This window comes from Schistocerca serialis, chromosome 9 (genome assembly GCF_023864345.2).
Source record: "Schistocerca serialis cubense isolate TAMUIC-IGC-003099 chromosome 9, iqSchSeri2.2, whole genome shotgun sequence".
Taxonomy (NCBI): Eukaryota; Metazoa; Arthropoda; class Insecta; order Orthoptera; family Acrididae; genus Schistocerca; species Schistocerca serialis.
Window position 1 is genome coordinate 123,157,362 of NC_064646.1, and position 20,343 is coordinate 123,177,704.

At 41.1% G+C, this 20,343-nt stretch overlaps 1 protein-coding gene across 1 annotated transcript in view; it reads left to right on the forward strand.

Annotated features, from left to right (window-relative positions):
* The window catches only part of LOC126419412 (odorant receptor 43a-like), a 42,155-nt gene that overhangs the window by 11,523 nt on the left and 10,289 nt on the right, over nt 1-20,343 (forward strand). The window contains exon 3 of the mRNA XM_050086601.1: nt 15,851-15,952. Coding sequence (XP_049942558.1) covers nt 15,851-15,952 — 102 coding nt within the window. The remainder of the gene's footprint in view (nt 1-15,850; nt 15,953-20,343) is intronic.

The following is a 20,343-nucleotide window of genomic DNA, read 5'->3' on the forward strand; positions in this document are numbered from 1 at the left end:
ATGACTAACAGGGTTAATCAGATTCCTTGTGTAGGTCATGTTCTATCATCTGAAAGTTTTTTTTTTCTTTTCTTTTAGAACTAGAGTACCAGTTTCTATACAGATGGCGACCGTTTAGCGACAGGACAGTATTGTTTCAATGCTGTCTTGTCGAATTTTTGCAGTCTTCGGGTACGAGTTCAGAGTTTGACAGAGTAATTTATGTTTTGCTTGGGTTAACTGTATTTAATTTTGTGGGCAATATGACGATCAAAGGGGAAGAAAGAGTAGCTAGCTTTCAGATGTGGGAAGATAATGAAAATGAGGAAGAAGACACGGAATTTGTTATGAAAAAAGTAGACATAGGGACAGCCATTAAATTAGAATTGGATGTCAAAAGAGAAGTAGATGAGGAGGAGTAGAAGGTATGTTAGCATTGCTGTTAACGAATATGAAGGAAATGGAAAAGTGACTGGGTGGCAAGATAGAAGCTGTTAGCAAAGAAATGGGAGAAGAAATTAAAAGGCTAGATGAAAAGTTTGAATGACATCTGAAGGGATTTAAACAGGAATTGGATTTTAAGTCTGATGTTAATAAAGATTTTGAGAAGTTTAAAGGTAATGTTAAAGAGATTTAAGAGACAGAGTTTGAGTAAAATAATAAGCGGAAGAAATCTGACAACAGTGTAAAGGAAAGTATAGAAGGCTTGGATAAAACATTAAAGCCCAAGCTACCGAATGTATGAAAGGGAAAGAGGAAATTAATGATTATTGCAAAGGAATTTTCTGTGAATATAGGCGGAAGACTAAGACAGAAGTGGAAGACATTAAAGAGACCACTTCTAAGATTGAGAATAAAGTAGGGAGTTTAGAAAAGATGGTACAGGATAAGCAGTTTACTGTATCACCGATAGAAGTGCAGATAAAGGATGGGAGTAGTTTCAGCAACATAAATTTTGCTCCTAATGGAGATGTACATCCTGTGCCCTTTGTGAATAGTTTGAAGGGTCAGTTTACTACAGATTGAACAGAAAAAGATAAGCTAAGGAGAGCAAGTGCTTGTTTAAAGGGAGAAGGTTTAGACTGGGGAACTGATGCACCAGAAAAATATGAAACATTTGAGAAATTTGTGTCAGCGGTTTTGATAGAGCACTGGTCGAAAGAAAAACAAAGTGATGTCATAGAAGCTATTAAGAGGGGCCCATGGTATGATAGGAGGAGGAGGGAGAATTTGAGAGAATATTGTGAGAAGTGGATCAGTAAATTCAAACATTTGGACAGCCCATGGAGTGACAAAGACGCTATAGAAGTATTGATAGGGAAGTTGTCTCCTAATGAAAGATGTTGGTTGATAGGAAATGTTAATACTATTAAAGATTTTCTGAACAGAATGAGGGATGTAGATAGGTGGCAAGTGGGCTGTTCATTTATTGAAAATAGCCATTTAGATGGTCATCATGAGAATCAGTATAGAATAGGAAGAGTGAACCAAGTAAATGTTAGACGTAGAGGAAGAGGCCGAGGAAATTTCAGAGGAAATGGCGAAGGTTATCAGACAGTGGGGGAGTCACGAAAGGGAAACGGTACCCCACTACAGTGATGGCCCGTGCTGAGGTGGGTCATAGGTTAGGGCCTATTGAATTTTCAAATCACCATGGTAATGAAAGTGATGTGTAATAGTATTAATAATGGTTATGGTGATAGGGTGTGTAGTCATCATGGTTTGGTGATTGAAGAAATTGGACCTGAAGTTATTGGTGAAGGTGGTAAGGAATTAGGGGATCCATGTATGTAAAGATTTTCCCAGATGTATGAGGGAGTTAAAGAATATGAAGGGCAGCCAAAGAGGGTGATAAAGGAACAGAAGATATTGCAAAATGCTAGTGATAATAGTGAAGGGAAGAATATGAGTAACGGTTGCAGGGGAGGAGAGAAAGAAAGTAATGAAAAGGGTGCTTTCCATGAATGTGATGGTTTAACAAAAGATGTTAAGCTAAGGGAAAGGGTCAATTTCTGAGGTCAATGGAGAAGTGATGAATACACATACTCAGAACCATAAAGAGAGAATAATTAATGAGGAAGATGTTAATGTTTTTATTATTCATAGAAATGTAGGAATAGCAGATGATGATAAGGAGGAAGTAGATGTTTGTGCGCTTCAGAAATGTTTAGAAGGGAATGAAAGTTCAAAGTTGAATTGTGATGACTGGGTTCATAGTGAAATTGAGCAGGATTTGTTACGTGAAGAAAGTAATGATGAGAAGGATAGGATTAAGCAACCTTTTGTGAGAATTGGAATGTATGGTGGGGAACAAAAAGCTCTTTCGGATACAGGTAGTGAAATTAGAGCTATTGCTGAAATTTTATTTAATAACATAAAGGAGCATAATGAAGTGATGAATGTACCAGTAGTAGGTTTGAAGATAGTGGGTGCTACAGGGAAATTAAGCAAGGTTATTAAACATCAAATAATTCTGGAATTTGAGATTGGGGACATAGGTCAAGTACATAATCTGTTTCTCGTACCTGTGTTAACAGTGAATATTATATTGGGCATGGATTGGTTGACAGAGTGCAAAGCAGAGATAAATTGGCTGAAAGTTTTTGTTAATTTTGAGGGTGATAGATCAAGGATCAGTGTGAAATTTGATGGATTGGTCATAGACAAGGACCACTTATTAGGTCATTTGAAAGTGAAGATGATGCCTGTAGTGACTAGTTTGGGTGACGTTAAGCTGAACTTGGATTATAGAAGTGAGGAGAATACAAATGGACTTATAGACGAACTGGAGAACCAAATGTCTAAGGTAGAAGGGTTAGATGAATGCCAGAAAGGAGAACTGAAAGAAGTTTTGTGGGTAAATAGAGAAGTTTTGTCTGACGAACTGGGAAGAGTAAATAATTTTGAATGTAAGTTGGCTATCAAACCACATGAACCTTTTTCGAAAGAACCATACTCCATACCGTTCGCGCAGAGGGAAGTGGTGAATAAAGAGATTGGGAGGATGTTGGATTGTGGTGTTATAGAGCGAGGGAAGAGTGAATATTATTCACCTTTGGTCGTTGTGGGCAAGAAAGATGGTAGTGTGAGACTAGTTATTAATGCCAGAATGTTAAATGAAGTGGTAAGGAGAGAAACTGATAGGCCAGAGAGTATGGAGGGGATGTTACAGAGATATCACAAAGTAAACTACCTCAGTAGTCTCAGTCTGACCTCCGGATACTGGCAGGCTCCACTTGCCAGGGAATATAGGAGGTATACAGCATTTTTGGTAAATGGGAAGCGTTATCAGTACACTGTTGCCCCATTCGGGCTGAATATTAGTGTATCTGGTTTTATACGAGCCCTTGATCAAGTATTAGGACCAGAGTTGAGCTCAAAACTAACAATATATGTGGATGACCTATTAGTTGCCACTGAGTCATAGGAAGAACATTGTTTATTAAATGAGTTGTTTCCAACCTTAAGGAAAGGGGGTATGACACTGAGACTCAAAAAGTGTGAGTTTGTTCGCAAGGAGATAAAGTTTTTGGGTAGAATTCTGTCAACTACTGGTATTAAAGTCGATCCAGACAAAATGAAAGCAATTAAAGAGTGTCCATCCCTGAGGAATAGAAAAGAGTTGAAATCATTTCTGGGTATGTGTAATTTTTACTGTAATTTTGTATCAGGGCAAGTTTTGAACAACCCATGTTCGAATAACTTACTGTGTCCTAAAGTGAGCTGTGTTTGGACAGAAGAATGTCAGAAAGCCTTTAATGAACTTAAGGAAGCTTTGAAAGAGGAAAAGATTTTACACCATCCTGATCTTAGTAAACAGTTTCGTTTGGGGACCGATTCGAGTGGGTACGGTATTGGAGTGGAATTGTTTCAAAATTTTGGGGATGAGGAAAATGAAGATCATAGGACCATAGCCTTTGCAAGTAGGTCATTTACCAGGTATGAGAGAAATTACACTGTGACTGAGTGTGAAGCATTGGCAATAAAAAAAAATGGCTCTGAGCACTATGGGACTCAACTGCTGAGGTCATTAGTCCCCTAGAACTTAGAACTAGTTAAACCTAACTAACCTAAGGACATCACAAACATCCATGCCCGAGGCAGGATTCGAACCTGCGACCGTAGCGGTCTTGCGGTTCCAGACTGCAGCGCCTTTAACCGCACGGCCACTTCGGCCGGCCATTGGCAATAGTTTGGGGATTTCAAAAGTTTAGAGATTACCTATGGGGAAATAAAACCATCATTTATACTGATCACAGAGCCATTATATTTTTCAAAAAGTTTCGGCTGGTACATAGACGGTTAACAAGACGGACTTTGTTGTTATGACAGTTTCCTTTTGAGATAAATTATGTTAAAGGTACACAACAAAATTGCAGATGCTTTATCCAGGTTACTGTTGAGTGAAGGTAATGAGGTAGGGTACGATGTGCATGAGGTACATGTAAAATTATTTTATATGAAAGGAGCTCAAGGGGAAAAGAAAATTGAAGGGATTTGTAAAAAGATGAGAAGGTACCAGAATCAGGATGAAATATGGAAGATGGTGAAACGTGAGTTGTAAAGGAACTATAGTAACAATAAGTTGCCAAAATATTACAAAATTAATGATGGGGTATTGTTTAGGCGATCTGATGCAAAATTCAGATGACTGTAAAGTGTGTTGGCCTCGGGAATATATAGATGAGATAACACATTATATACATTTGAGTTTTTGGCATGTAGGTGCTAAGACGTGTGTACAGAAATTAAGGGAAAGTGTGTATTCTGACAACATGGTAAGGAGAGTGAACAACCGAATCAAAACCTGTCACAAAAGTCAAAGAGGAAAAGTTACAAATCAAACATGTAAGCTTCCTATGCAAAATATTAAACCGAATGATATGATGGAACTGATATCTGTGCATCTTTATGGTGCATTACCGAAGACTAAGGGATGTTTTGCGTACATTTTTGTAAACTTAGAAGTATTTTCTAAATTTATAAAACTCTATCCGTTACGCAAAGCTACCGGGAAAGCCGTTTTAAGCAACTTGGAAGGCGATTATTTTTAGAAGTTTGTGAAACCTAAGGCCATATTGTCTGACAATTTGTCATAGTTTGCTTGTAAGAAGTGGAAAGAAGGTCTTACTAATCAGGGAATTACAGTAATTTACGCTTCAACATATCACCCACAGGAGAACCCCGTAGACGTTATATGAGGGAGATTGGCAGATTCTGCCATACCTACTGTAGCAGTAACCACAGTTCTTGTGGAGATATAGCAGGAAATATTGAAGAGGTTATGAATGTAATTGTTCGTGATGTAACAGTGTTTACTCCTCAGGAGATTATGAAAGGTGAGAGACAGAAAAGTTTGGTGGAGGAAAAGTTATCTTTCCCTACTAAGAAGGAATTAAGTAGGGACGAAAAGAAGAAAAGAGTAAGAGAGCCAGTAGAGAAGAAACTGTTGGAAAGGAAGAAAAGACGTGATAAAATAAAAGGTGTTGAATTAAAAAGAGGGGATTTAGTTTTAGTTAAAACATATGAGAAGCCTAAAGAAATAAATAGTGAGATTTCTAAATTCTTTGATGTGTACAAAGGTCCATTTGAGATGGCTAGTATACCCCACCCGAATGCATTGCATCTGGTTTACTTAAAATCGAAAAAGAAGTTTGTTCTCAAAAATATTGTGGATTTAAAGACTTATAGGGCAAGGAATGTGAAACCTTAATTGGATATTTGTTTAGTAAATAGTTATGTGAGGAGCAGAATATGACCTATAACTACTGAACAGAGCCAAATGTTAATGAGATGGTAAGACGATAAACTTTATGTATACATATGTCAGCCTTTGAAGTTTTAAATAGTGACTGTATTGTGACAAATTAAACCAATTTCTGTCAAAGAAAACAGACAATATGATGCGGTAATCTGAAATTTTGCAAATTATATTTAATGATATGACACACAGTTAGGTAATACTCACTCCAAAAGATGAGACATACCTATATATGTAGGAAATGTATGCAATTGGTATTTGACAGGCAGTGTATACAATATTCATTTTGTATCTGTGACAGTGTGGGTAAATAAAAAATATGATGCTGTGGTTAAAATGTGAAGTGAGAGAGACAGCAAGCTTTAAAAAAAACATAATGACAAGACTTTGTGTGGGGAAAATACGAACTCATATGTGTATATATTCAGGTTCATAGTGTATAATTGTAGCTATATATAGTTTCTTGGACTGAGCACATAATGTTTGTTCTTCTTTTTCATTATGGTCTAATTTCCATAGTGTAATGAATTAGTTATTTGCTTCAGTTAGAGATATGTTTTGCTTAATATGTGAAAGTTATGTAATTTTTTTGCTGTTAGATACATTCATTTCTTTTAATATTGATTGACAATTCATAACGCAAATTAACAAAGTGCCAAAGTTAAACATAAACAAATCACTTGTGGCATATGGCTTATATGTGTAAGGACATTTTATCATAAGATGTACTGTGGAACATCTCATGACAAATGGGGGGGGGGCACTTGTAAAGTCATTGCTTTCCCCAAAAGTCGATAATATTCTTTTTCTTTTGTGCATTACCTTCTCATAGTAAGTATGTATCATTTTTTCAAGTATTCTTTATTTGTTAATACGTCACATTGTTTCTTCATTCATTTTGCTACTGTTTTATATTTTATATTGTACGAATATGAATTTCTGGTTTTATGTGCTTTGTAAATCTACGAGAAGTAGTGGGTTAGAGAGAGAGCGAACAACTATCGATAGAGAGCATGCGAGTTGTTGTTGTACGCGGCCGGTTCGAGGGTGGAAAAACGTGACAAAGTGCGGTGTGAAAGACGGTGATACGCGGAGGAACAATTAATTACAGTGCGTCCGCTGTGTTAATAGGAGATCGTGCATTATTAAGTGAACAGTAAAACCTGAAAAGTATATTGAGTGTTTGCGGTGACGATTTTACAAACTTTGTGAACTTGTGACAATTAGTCATGAATCAGACACCATTGTCGTGTGGAAACACTAACTGTGAAAGTGGAACAAACCAAAATGTTAAGTAAAAGAACAGTGCTGTGATTTGGTCAAGAAACATTTGTTATATCGTCCAAACTGTCTTAAAGACGACGACGTAAATTGAACTGATGTTTAATGGACTGTTATAGTGATGATCACATGTGACTGTTTTCCTGTGGCAACACGGTGAAAGAACTGTGCGAAGTATTGGCATTAACCGGATATATATCGTAAATACTAAAGACATTGCATAATTCCGACCTACCCGCACCGCGCGATTAATAAACTTTTAATAATAAAACGTAACGCGCGTAACGACAACGCACATACTGGAACTATTATTATCACACCCGTGCTGCCAGCTGATTCGACTACAACGGAGATGTGGACCACCGCCGTAACTGGAGTATTAATGAAACAGGAGGATCCATCATTATCTTCAGGCCACGAACCAGGATTCGCTTCACACATCATCCGCGTGGACCACCGCTGACGTCATCGTACTGCCTGCAGCAACAGTTAAGATATTAAAAGAAAATTATTATGCTCTCTCTCATTTCAAAATTAAAGACAATTGCAGTTAGATTAACTATTTTAAAAATACTTTCACAATATCTCAGTTTTGTTTAGTCCCAATAAATTTTCTTTCCATTATTTCGTCTTGTTGACAGTGTTGAAAACACGACAAATTAAAGTTCAATTAATAATTTCCTTTCAAAATTCTTCTCAGACATTTTGCTGCTCATTATAATTTTATTTTCATGTTTGTTTGTAACTTCTTTTGGAACGAGTACATTTTTTTGTGTAGTAAAATTAGCTACCATAAAATTACGTTATATTACCAGCTGATGCTGTCCGCCATTACTGCTTGAAAACTGCACCTATTTTCTCGTTCGTTATCAGCTTCAAAACAAAATTACGTATTATGTGGGCATCTAGCAGATGTGCGATGCCTATGTAGGACCCTACAATAACTTTTTACTTTTGCAGGTTTACTGGAATTATATTGACTTTAATTGTTCATTTGGACCCCGTTAAAGTAATTTATCGCATCTATATAATAGTTGTACTGAATTACCTAATTTACTTCTATCGTCGTTCATGACTAACAGGGTTATCAGATTCCTTGTATAGGTCATGTTTTATTATTTGAAGGATTTTTTTTATGAAGAATCTAACAGGTACACAGTATGGTATGAGAGTAAACTTGAGAAAAATGCAATTAATGAGGAGTAAGAGTTAAGAAATTAGCAATAAATTTAACATCAGAATTGATGATTACGTTAAATAAAAAATTAAGGACGTTAGAAAAGTTACAGAACTCTGCTACTTTGGAAGCTAAGTACCACAGAAGGGACGAAGCAAGGAGGACATGTAAGCTGCCTAACACTGCTGTCCAGAACTGGTCCGTTAGCATCAAACAAAGACCTTAATTTGGGGTAGAAAACCTGGAGAATTTAGGTTTGGAGCACAACATTGAAGGGCAGTGGACTATGGGAAAACAGGGAAAGAATAGAATTGATGTGTTGGAGATAAGGTACGATAGAAGGATGTTGCAAATGAAGTGGATTGGGAAGATAAGAAATGAGATGATCCTTCGCAGAATTATCGAAGAAAGGAGCATATGGAAAGGACTGAGAAAAAGGAGGGGCAGGACGGTACAACATACGTTAAGACAACAGGGAAGTTTGCGGTATTACGGAAGGTTATAGAGGGCGAAACCCTTGGGAGGAGACAGTGATTGGAATAAATGGAACAATTGATTGAGAACGTAGCGTGTTGTGACACTCTGAGATAAAGAGGTTGGCACAAGAACTTAGTTTTTTGGCGGGGAGCTTCAGAAGACTCATGGCTCAAGGGGAAAATAACTGGAATCACTTATTTTGAAATGTTTCAGTTTCTGCTTTTCTATTATCGTAATATTTACATGTTACTTTTATACAATAAAGATAATGTGTACCATCCACACAGTTAGACAATCTGCGTTCGCATCCTTATGCCACTGTTTAATGCTGCTTTTTCTGAAAAAATTTCCTTCGTTTCTGTTGATTTTTTCCTGTTTTTCTACAATTCGCATGTTTTTGGGTATGTGTCGAATACGAGAGAGATACGTTTTCCTCAGTGTCTTTCACAGTATGGAAGCTTAATCGAACAGAGCGCAAAGTGGAGCTTAACATCTAGTTGACAACGATATCATTACGGATAGATCACAAGCTCACACAGGACAAGAATGGGTAGAGAATAAACCGTACTGTATTCGGAGAAAACATCCTAGTATCCAGACTCATGGACTAAAAAGAAGAAGAAGAAAAAGAAGAAAAAAAGGAAAACCATCAATGTGAATGGTTAAAAGGGAAAATTAAAACCGTATTTCCATAATGCCGGTACAGGACTTAACCAGTGTGCCACCTAACTTAATAGAAGATTAACTTCAGGTTTATTTTATCTGCGATATCTTCGTGCGTTATGTGTATTATTAAATTAAACTATACTTCGTCCGAACAGGCGCCTGAGGGTCCAACGGTACCGACTGACCACCGCATCATTCTCAGCCGATAGGCATCACTGGATGCGAATATGGAGGGAGCTCAAGCGGCTGTTGACGGTTTTTGTGGCCGAAACCGTTGCTTCTCAAGCAAGTAGCTCCTCCCAACTACTGAGTGCACCCCACTTGACAACAGCGATCGGCAGCACTGAAAGGTCACCCGTCCAAGTGCTAGCCCAGCTCGACAGCGCTTACATTCAGTAATCTGACAGGAACCTGTGTTAGCATTGAGGCAAGGCCGACATTATGCTTTTACCCACCTCAGATTACGTACAAATTAGTAGTTAAGCATTGTTTCTTAAACACGACGAACCTCACCTTACTTTTGCAAGAAGGGAAAGTTCATTTCTATCACCTTGTGTCACCTTACATTTTCATAGTCGTAACTAGTGTGTCATCTCTTCATTATCTCCTACATATGTATGTGTTACAGCAGTGATCATAAACGTAAAACGATTTGTGGATGAGAAGCACACCGCGTAGTGTTTCACTTCATCTACATCTACATTTCCGAAAGCCACTGTATTGTGTGTGGCGGAAATTACCATGTGTACCCCCATAACTTGGCCCCCTCTCCTGTTCCAGTCGCGAATGGTCTGCAGGAAGATCGGTTGCTGGTGACGCTCCGTGTGAGCTCGAACCTAATTTTACCTTCATGGCATTTTCGCGAGATATACCTTGGAGGATCAAAAATTTTGTTGTCTATTCTAGGAACTTCCACCCTCAGAATTTTACTAGAATGCCACGCCGTGATGCACGATGTCTCTCTTGTAACTTCTGACATTACAGTTAGCTGACAACCTCCGTAACACTTTCGCACTTATTAACTGAACCTGTAACGAACGTGCACCTCCAAGGACCTTCTCTATTTCACCCATCCATCCTATCTGGTACGAATTACAGATTGATGATGACGGCTGTGCAGAGGTGGGTACGTCGCTCCTCGACACAATCGGGCGTGGCCAGTGTTTGGATGAATGACCGCCCGAGTGCGCCGGCTGCTGTTGACAGCTTTCCCTTTAAGGCAGAGGGGACTAGAGGGGTGGTGGCACAAAGTCCCCGATCACCTGTCTTTTCGCCAAATTGAATTCCAAATTTCTCCACAGGGTCTCACGAATTGAGCAGATGCAGCACAGCTGATGGTGACCCGTCCGTCGGATGAAAATTTTTCGGCGGGCATCTTGGTGCTCCTAGAGAAGTGGGCTATCTGCCGGCATCTTTCCCACACTCTCTCTTCACTCATTTCCAATGTGTACGTGGCATTACGTACAAACACATTCAGTCGTGTGCACATGACAGGTACACTACCAAACAAAGCTCTCCTACTTCGTGAAGTAAAGGTGGCTGAGGACCCAAAAAATAGGAAAAGCCTTGCCAATTGAGCGGCTGAACCTGCCTTTCGGAGTCTCCCAGCAATTCATACAACATACCTTAATTTACTCTTACAGATTGATGAGGAATTTTTATCTATTGATCGAGGAGGGCTTTGTAAGCTACCGCCTTTGTTTCCAGAATGGATCTTTCACTCTGTAGCGGAGTGTGTTCTGATATGAAACTTCCTGGCAGATTAAAACTGTGTGCCGGACCGAGACTCGAACTCGGGACCTCCTTTTTGATGAACTTTATTTCCTGACGATTATTCCAGTGAATCTCAGTTTGGTACTTGCCTTACTTACAGTTTATTCTATACAATCGTTCCACTTTAAATCGCTCCGTGCACATACTCTTCGACATTTTATGGATGTGGCTGTGCGTAGTGATAGTTCTGCAATCTTGCGACGTACAAGAACGTGTCCTGCCTATTTACATGATACACCTGTTTGTGCTCATCATCAATTGCCACTCTTTGTACCAAGCGTCGATCTACTGTAGGCTTTCCTTCATTTTGCCACTGTTATCTGCTGTTGTAATTTCTCTGTATACAACAGAAAAAGCGTCATGTAACTTTCGGCGTTATCTACTATGTAAGTGACATAGATTTTGTGGAAAGTAATGATGCTATAACAGTGCCTTGGGGATATTTTTACGTCTGAAGATGTCTCTCCCTTGAAAACGGCATACTGTGTTCCGTTTGCTAGAAACTTTTCAGTCGAATCAAACATCTTGTATGATATTCGAGTCCTCCCTCGGGCTTGGATGTGTGTGTTGGTTATTTTAAGTTAGATTAATTAGTGTGTAGGCTTAGGGACCGATGACCTCAGCAGTTTGGTCCCATAAGACCTTACCACAAGTTTCCAAATTTCTCCTAGCATTTGGATCAATAGGCGGAAGTGCTTAACGCCTTCTGAAAGTCAAGGAGGGTGGAATCTGTATTCAGATTTCTGGGTATCCTGGACGAACAGAGTGAGTTGGGTTTCACACGATCGTTGTTTGGCGAGTCCATGTTGATTCCAACAGTGGAGACTTTCAGTCACCAGAAATGTCGTAACACGCGAGCACAAACCATGTTCCAAAATTATATCACGTACTGACGTAAGCCATATGTAACTATAGTTTTATGCGTCTGTTCGATGACTCTTGTTAAGAACGTGAATGGTGCGTGCTTTTTCCCAATCACTACGAACGTTCACTCCTCCGTCAACATATTATTTGATACACTGCTGCTACATAGGCCTAGAATCGCATATCTATCCTGTCAGGTCAGGTGGACTCTCCCCTGTTGAACGATTTCAATCGATTTTGTATCTTGTGGCCATTTATTTAGGTATCTATCATTTATCGTTCGTGTGGTTTTTTTTAGGTGAAACCACAGTACGATATTACTCTGCGAAATAGTTTCGGAAAAATGAGTTTAGTACTTCGGCCATCCTTTTATTGTTCTCGGTTTCGATGCTGTTTTTTTCGCAGTGTGTATGAAAAAATGGTTTTGACTGTTTAGTAAGATTTGACGCGAGAGAAAAACTTCTTAGGACTTTCTATCAGATCGATAGATAAGATTTTACTTTGAAATTTCCTGGCAGATTAAAACTGTGTGCCGGACCGAGACTCGAACTCGGGACCTTTGCCTTTCGCGGGCTAGTGCTCTACCAACTGAGCTACCCAAGCACGACTCACGACCCGTCCTCACAGCTTTATTTCTACCAGTACCTCGTCTCCTACTTTCCAAACTTTACAGAAGCTCTCCTGCGAACCTTGCAGAACTAGCACTCCTGAAAGAAAGGTCCCGAGTTCAAGTCCCGGTCCGGCACACAGTTTTAATCTTCCAGGAAGTTTCGTATCAGCGCACACTCCGCTGCAGAGTGAAAATCTCATTCAAGATTTTACTTTGAATCCGTTGAACGCTTCACGACGGGATTTCCTTACATTAATTTTGGTATCGTTCACTTTTTGTTCGGCTATGACGCTTTGACTACCTTAAAACAGCAGTGAATCTGTCTTTCTTTGCTTTCGTGGCAACTTTCTAACGTCGCCGTCGAGCTGTAGCGGGTCTTTCCCATCCCTCATAACATCGCTCGACACATTTCTGTCTTAAGATGTCTTGTATAGTAGTCGTGAACTTTGTCAATTTGTGCTTCAGTCCTGGTGCTGGCCGCTGACCGCTCAAGGAATCTGAACTCTAAACTTATGACGTGTATATGCTGATTGAAGCGGGGAATGAAAATTTATACCATGCTGGGATTCGAAGACGGATATCCTGCTCACTAAGCAGATGTGCTAACCACAACGCCGCCCTGGCACAATAGCTTTGCACAAACGCACAGACTACCCGAGCGCACCCATCTCCTGAATCCAAATTCTCACTCGCACCTCAGCTCACCTGCTGTTCACCCTAAACTCAAACTGCACTCCAAACGCTCTCCAACTGTATTAGAATAGCACATCAGCGTCGAACGAAACGTGACATTATAGCTGAAACCCCGGCATAGTTGCTGTAATCAAATGAAACTATATGGTTCTAGTGACCTTTTCAATTCTCAAACACCTATGATGTATATATGCAGACTGCAGCGTCGAATGAAACGAGACGTGAATGGGAATTCGAATTGAGGAGGCAGGAGACGTAGGGTAGTCCGTGGAGCTGTACAAAACTACTGTGCCAGGATGGCGTAGTTGTTAGCGCACCTGCCTTAGTGAACAGGAGACTCGGCTTCGAACCCCGCCCTTGGCAAACAGTTTCATTACACGGTTTAGTGTGCATAAATAAATCTGAAATACGTTTCTTATCACACATACTAGTCAGAAATCATTAGCTACCTCACTATTTCGAGCCATATTTTATGATGCTATAACACCTTTGTGATCACTGATTAGGGCCTCTAGCGAGGAAATCTAAGATATTTCTGATTAAATGCTCAAAGTAATTTCGGGTAATGGGTTTAGAACAATATCACATTTGTCACTACCTGCCCTAATTGCTACAATTATAATGTAAGGAATGTAAATGAAGTGCTCTTTCCTACTTTGTGTAGTTACACTGAATTTGTAGTCCATTACGAGGGGCCTTCAGTAACTAATGCAACACATTTTTTTTCAGTCAGTTTCTGTTGAAATATCCATAATTAGTTGTAGAACATCATGAAATATTCCTGCTTCAACCTTCATACTATCATGAAGTTCCGGTACATGTAGCCTTCAAAATGGTGTCTGTAACGGAGGTCTGTTCCAAGCAAAGAACTGTCATTGAGTTTCAGGGAAACAAAGAGCACAGCATATGTTCACAGGCGCTTGCAGAAAGTCTACTGAGACCTGGCAGTGAACAAAAGCACGGCGAGTCGTTGGGCGGGGCGTCTGTCGTAATCGCAACGAAGTCACGCAAACCTGTCACATCTCCCGCGTGTCCGGCCGGCTGCACACAGATATGACTCCTGCACTGTTGGAACGTGCGACACTCTCATTCCAGCTGATAGACGGGACAAAGTTAAACAACTCGCTGCTCAACTGTACGTCTCTGTTGGTAGTACTGACAGACTCGCTCATCGCTTGGGGTTGCTCGACGCCTAATTGAAGCCCTTGAAGAACAACGGCGGAATTGCTTGCGGTTTACGAGACTGATCGTGAAAATTTTTTGTCGAACACCATCACAGGCGATGAATCATGGCTTCATCTCTTCTAACCGTAAACAAAACGGGAATTCATGGAGTGGCGCCACACTAGCTCTCTTATCAAGAAAAGTTCAAAGCGGTGCCCTGAGCCATGACGTCCGTCTTCTGGGACTCTGAACGGGTTGAAGTGATGTCCTCGCTTGTGGTGCAGGGGTGACCTCTGAAGTTTATTGTGCTATCCTCAGGAAACTGAAGAAACGGCTTCAGCGCGTTAGTCGCCACAAGAATGCAAAGGAACTCCTTGTTCTTCATGGCAACGTAAGGTCCTGAGAGGAGCTCACAAAATTTAATTGGTCGATTCTTGCTCATACAACCTACAGCTCTGTTGTCCCACCTTCCAACTTCCACTCGTTTGGCCCATGAAGCACGCACTCCCTGGGAAGCGCTACGTGGATAATGGATAGGTTATTCACGCAGCAAGACGTTTTCTCCGCCGTCAACAAACGAAGTGATACCAGGTGGCCATAGAGGCCCTCTCAGTAAGATGGTCCATTGTATTGAAAGCAGATTATATTCAAATACTGGGTTTTGTAGCCAAAAGAGTGGGGAACAATATAGTATATTCGCTCACGCGGTGTAGCCGCGCGGTCTAAGGGCGCCTTGCCACGGTTCGCATGGCTTCCCCCGTCAGGGCTTCGAGTCCTTCCTCGGACATGGGCTGTGTGTATTCTTCTTACCGTAAGTTAGTTTAAGTTAGATTAAGTAGTATGCAAGCCTAGGGACCGATGAAAAATCAAATGGTTCAAATGGCTCTGAGCACTATGCGACTTAACTTCTGAGGTCATCAGTCCCCTAGAACTTAGAACTACTTAAAACTAACTAACCTAAGAACATCACACACATCCATGCCCGAGGCAGGATTCGAACCTGCGACCGCAGTGCTCGCGCGGTTCCAGACTGTAGCGCCTAGAACCTTTCGGCCACTCCGGCCGGCTAGGGTCCGATGATCTCAGCAGTTTGACGCCATAGGAAGTTACCACAAGTTTCCAAAATAGTGTATTGGAATACTGAATAGAACCAACCCGCTTTCAGAAGATATATGTGTTGCATTACTTATTGATCGCTCCCCCTATATATACAAGCACTACTTCATTTCATGCCAATTTGACATTTGTTGTATGCAGTCTTCATCGTGTTCAAGTTTCAATATATTACACATTCCTTAAAGATTACTAACAATTTGATACCATCACAGAATAAAACATCTTTTTCGTAAGATCTGGTTGCTATGTAAGTGCTATACCTGATGCTCGCCTCTGTCTTTCGCCACAGAGCGACGACATGAGCGTCGCCGGCAGATGCGCGGTCTTCCTGCCAACACCGGGAGCGCAGGTGTTCCTCTACTGCCGGGCGGCTCACAACATTATGGAACAGGTGAGCCAACTACTATCAGAAGGGCAGGCACAGAATACCTCAAGTTATGCATCTCTGTTTGTCAGTACATGCTGCATGTAACCAGATGAAAACGTTAGTGTTCTGACTCATTAAGGGCGTAACCATCTACAGTGCTACAAAGTATTAATATGCAAGATATACTTTGCTACAAAGTACACTTGTTGTGTAAGTTGTACTTTGCTAGTGTATCAAAATAATTATAATTCTTAGTGAAATTTATTTAGAGTCTTATAGTAATAGTACACACTGCGTACCGCTGGCGCTTTGACTTTCAGCTCCGTGGGTACACCGCCAACCATCCTTCAATCGTTGAATACTCAACATCATTTCCACGAGAAAGGAAACACGTACTCTAAAGTTAACATTATTGCATGTAGCGAGACTGACTGGAGTAGTCTACAAAACAGTATCGCAAAATGCTGTTTCACACGACATGGCTTACCTAAAAACCTTCGCGTTCTCACCCTGAGTGCCCAGTCTGAACCGACCGACCGACATGTCGTCCATTGGCAGGAGCGTCATTGGATGCGACTTGAGGAGATGGGGGCAGCACACCTCTCTCCCAGACGCTGATGCCTTTCTTGGCCTTGAAGCCGCTACTTCTCATGCAAATGTCTCCCCAGCTGGCATTACGAAGGTGAGTACACATCGTACCAGTCCTCCCACCAGGGACAAATCCCTGACAGTGCCGACCGTCGAACCCGTTTCCTCCACATAGCAGCTATATACACTAACTACAGAGCTAAAGTTTATATATAATTCCCAGACCATAATTTTGAGTACAGTGGACCATTACCATATTTAGGAAACGGCGATGGAAAGCTTCCTGATGTCCAGTGTAGACAACATTGTATTCGGAAGGACGGTCAAGTTTCATGGACAGCTCAGTTACCAGTTGTAACCACTATATCTTTTTGAGGAGTTATCTCTAGAACGGAGCATACTGCGGTACAGCCCCTACAAGAAGCCTAGTTGCTAGGGTTGTGGACAACTCTGAAACTGAACCCCAGTCTCCTGAGAAAACAGAGTACGTTATTAGGTCGGTCGTGGCACGAAACGGCTAAAACATTTTTTCTTCGGATTTTCATTTCTTTTTTTTTTTTTTTTTTTGATGAGACCTGGTTCGGCCTTTCTGGGCATTTGAACTCACAGAGCGCAGACCATTAATTATCAACACTTTTCGATGACTTTTCTTAATCACCACATATATCAAAGCGTCATAGTAATGTTTACCGATTTCTGTAGTGTCTTTCAACTAAGAATATATATTCAACACATCCAAAAAAAAGAAAGCGTTATAAGTTTCTCCCTAGAATGATTCTGTTATGCATGATTCTTTATCTTTTATGGGTTCGGTATGTCAATCGGTAAAAGCGAAACCCATGTAGGGCAGCTTTGTCGTCCCTCAGCCTGTCCATCCCTCTCTTAAAACACTTTTTTCTCAGGAACCGTGCCACAAATTCATCTCCTGTGCTAACCTCTTCATCTAAGAGTAGAAATTAAACCCTACGTCCTCCGTTATTTGTTGGATGCATTCAATCATTTATCTTCCACAATAGTTTTTACCCTCTACAGTTCCCTATCGTACCATGGAGGTTATTTCCTGATGCTTTAAGACAAGTCCTATCAATCTGTCCCTTTTTCTGCTCTGTGTTTTCCACATGTTTCTTCCTTCACCGACCCCATGGAGAACCTCCTGTTCCTTTATCTTATCAATCCACCTGATTATCAACCTTCTGCTGTAACACTACTGAGCCGTGTTAGAATTTGCTGTTTTGAAGAGCGCGCCGCAGCGTGTAGTGTGAAGCGGTCGCGCTCCGTTTCTGGCAGTGGCGCCACTGTGGCAATCGCAGCTTTGGTGTCTCCCTCTGGTGGGAAAAGGGAAAGGTTGACTGTTCACATGCGTTTAAGGGTCGCTATGAGCTCGCCAGGGGGTCAGTCTCTCGTTCCCAGCCTGTTAGCCTGTTTCTCGTCCGCATTTGTTAGGCAGTTAGTGTCTGTCTGTCGTTTGGACCAAACTTTAAAGCCGGCAAAATGAGAGTCTTTCCACACCGCCAGTCAGAGAACTCAGCGAGTGGTCGCCAGGTCGTGGCTTAGTTCCTGCATCTGAGTCGGCACGTTAGGCCGCCAGTCTGCTCCAGATTGCTCAGGCAATGGTCATTGGCGGTTGGATCGATCGGTTGGTCAGTCGCGCACTGAGACACAAGATGACTTGTCCATCTTGAGCGTCGGCGCATGTGAGGTCGCCACGTGAGTCCAGTTGGCCGCGGCGTATAGCGAGGGGTAGTGACTTTGTGCTCGACATGAGAGCAGCAGGAGTCAACCCACGACATCAGTCTGGCTGGTGCGATCTGCGACGCCGTGAGACGGGAGATCGGCACGCCTTCCTGTGTCCGTTGAAGCGGCTGGCAGCTGACGGTTCAGGAGAGCGATTTGGGGGTGCTGCCCCAGGTCTTCTTGAGAAGTTTACTAGAAGTTAAGTGATTGGTGATATGTTGTTTGATTTACTCTTGTTAAATTCTACTTGTTTTCTTGGTGAGGTCACCAGCCGTTTTGTTTTGGGGTCGTCCCACCATTATTCTCCGTTTGCCCGCTCGCGGGAAGGTGGTTGTTTATAAATTTGGTGGTCTGTTTTTCCCTTGTGGAGTAGGGGCGGGTTAGAGCAACCTGCGGTTCGGGTTATTTAGTTCGCTTCCTGTTCGCGCTGGATCGATTTGGACCTGCCCACGAGATTCTTCGGAGCTAGACTCTAACCTAGTTATCCTAATCTGCAACGCAGCCACCTTCCGCTGCAACTCAACTACTTCCTTAAGATCAGCCTCGTTTACAACAACTTGTTCTGGATCAGAGACCCGGTTAAACACGTGCACCAAATGTGCGCGTAGTCTAGCTAACTGCTTGCGACTCGGTTGATCAACACAAAACCAGTCTAAATGTTGTTGGAACTCACCAACCTCTCTTGCCACCGCTGCCATGGCCGTCGGAAAGGAACCAGTAACTTCTGGTGAAATTTGGACTGGATTGAGCAAGGCATCTTTTAAGTCCGCAAGCAACTCAGGAACAGTGCCTTGTTTGTTTATATTACGAATACGCAACTCATATAAGAGTTGACTTCTGCGCAACAGGCCTAATCCTGGACATTTTCTGGCCGCCATGACAACCTGAAACATGCAGCTAAACAGTCACTTGGCCAAAGCGAAACTATAAAATAAGTACAACTACAATTCCATCAGTTACTCAAAGAGTAGTTTCAAGAACGCTAACCATGCTCTGCTACCAGTAATGAACCGTGGTTTATTTTCAAAGAATATTCTTAAGAATTTATTTTATTTACTAGCGATTCATCAAGAACATTAACACCTTTAATCACACTGTGTAAGCATGGAAGTAGTTGCCAGGCAGTAACTGATGAAATCACAATCAAATTCCTTTTAACAAATGGGAATTTTATTCCCTTTAATAGTGTCTAAAATCATTTTTTAAAAGAAACAGATTTAAAATTATAATCAGAAAGCACCCTCTAAATATCAAAGTTACAGTTTATTCAGAGGCAGAAAGAAACAAGTTTTGTCTGTATGAGCTTTTGGGCAGAGAACCTTGCCGATCCCTTTGACACGGCCGTAGTTACGACCGCTCACAACAGCCTCTGAAAGACTACACAGGTAAATATGCAACACACCAGATAACTTTAAATTAAGAGTTTTAACAATTTACACAAGCACACAAACTATGCACCCCCCCCCCCCCCCCCCGCCCCATCGGAGGGATGGGAATGGTACAAAACACAAACAATTAAAATATTAACCTTGCCACCAAAGGTGTAACTTGATTTTTAACTTCTAAGAAAAGTCTTACGATGAAAGGGTGGCAACTTTATATAATAAAATGATCATTTAAATAAAAGACCCTGAAATGCAATCTTATATAAAATTCTATAATGTTGGCCAAACAATAGTTAAGATGCTCTACAGTACACAGATACCGCCTCTCAAGATCATAGGCAACAATATCAAAGTTTCCAAAGATCAAAACATATTTCAGGTATTAGGCCGTTACACATCAAGCAATAAATTTGTTAACATACAAAATCCGACAAACATGACAGAGGCAGCTGCTAACGTACGGTAGACTGATAGAGAGATTACCGAACAACCCAAACCGCAGATTGCTCTAACTGGCCCCTAATCCACAAGGGAAAAACGGACCACCAAATATATAATCAACCACCTTCCCGCTGGTGAGCAAACGGAGAAGAATGGTGGGACGACCCCAAAGCAAAACGGCTGGTGACCTCACCAAGAAAACAAGTAGAATTTAACAAGAGCAAATCAAACAACCTATCACCAATCACTTAACTTCTAATAAACTGC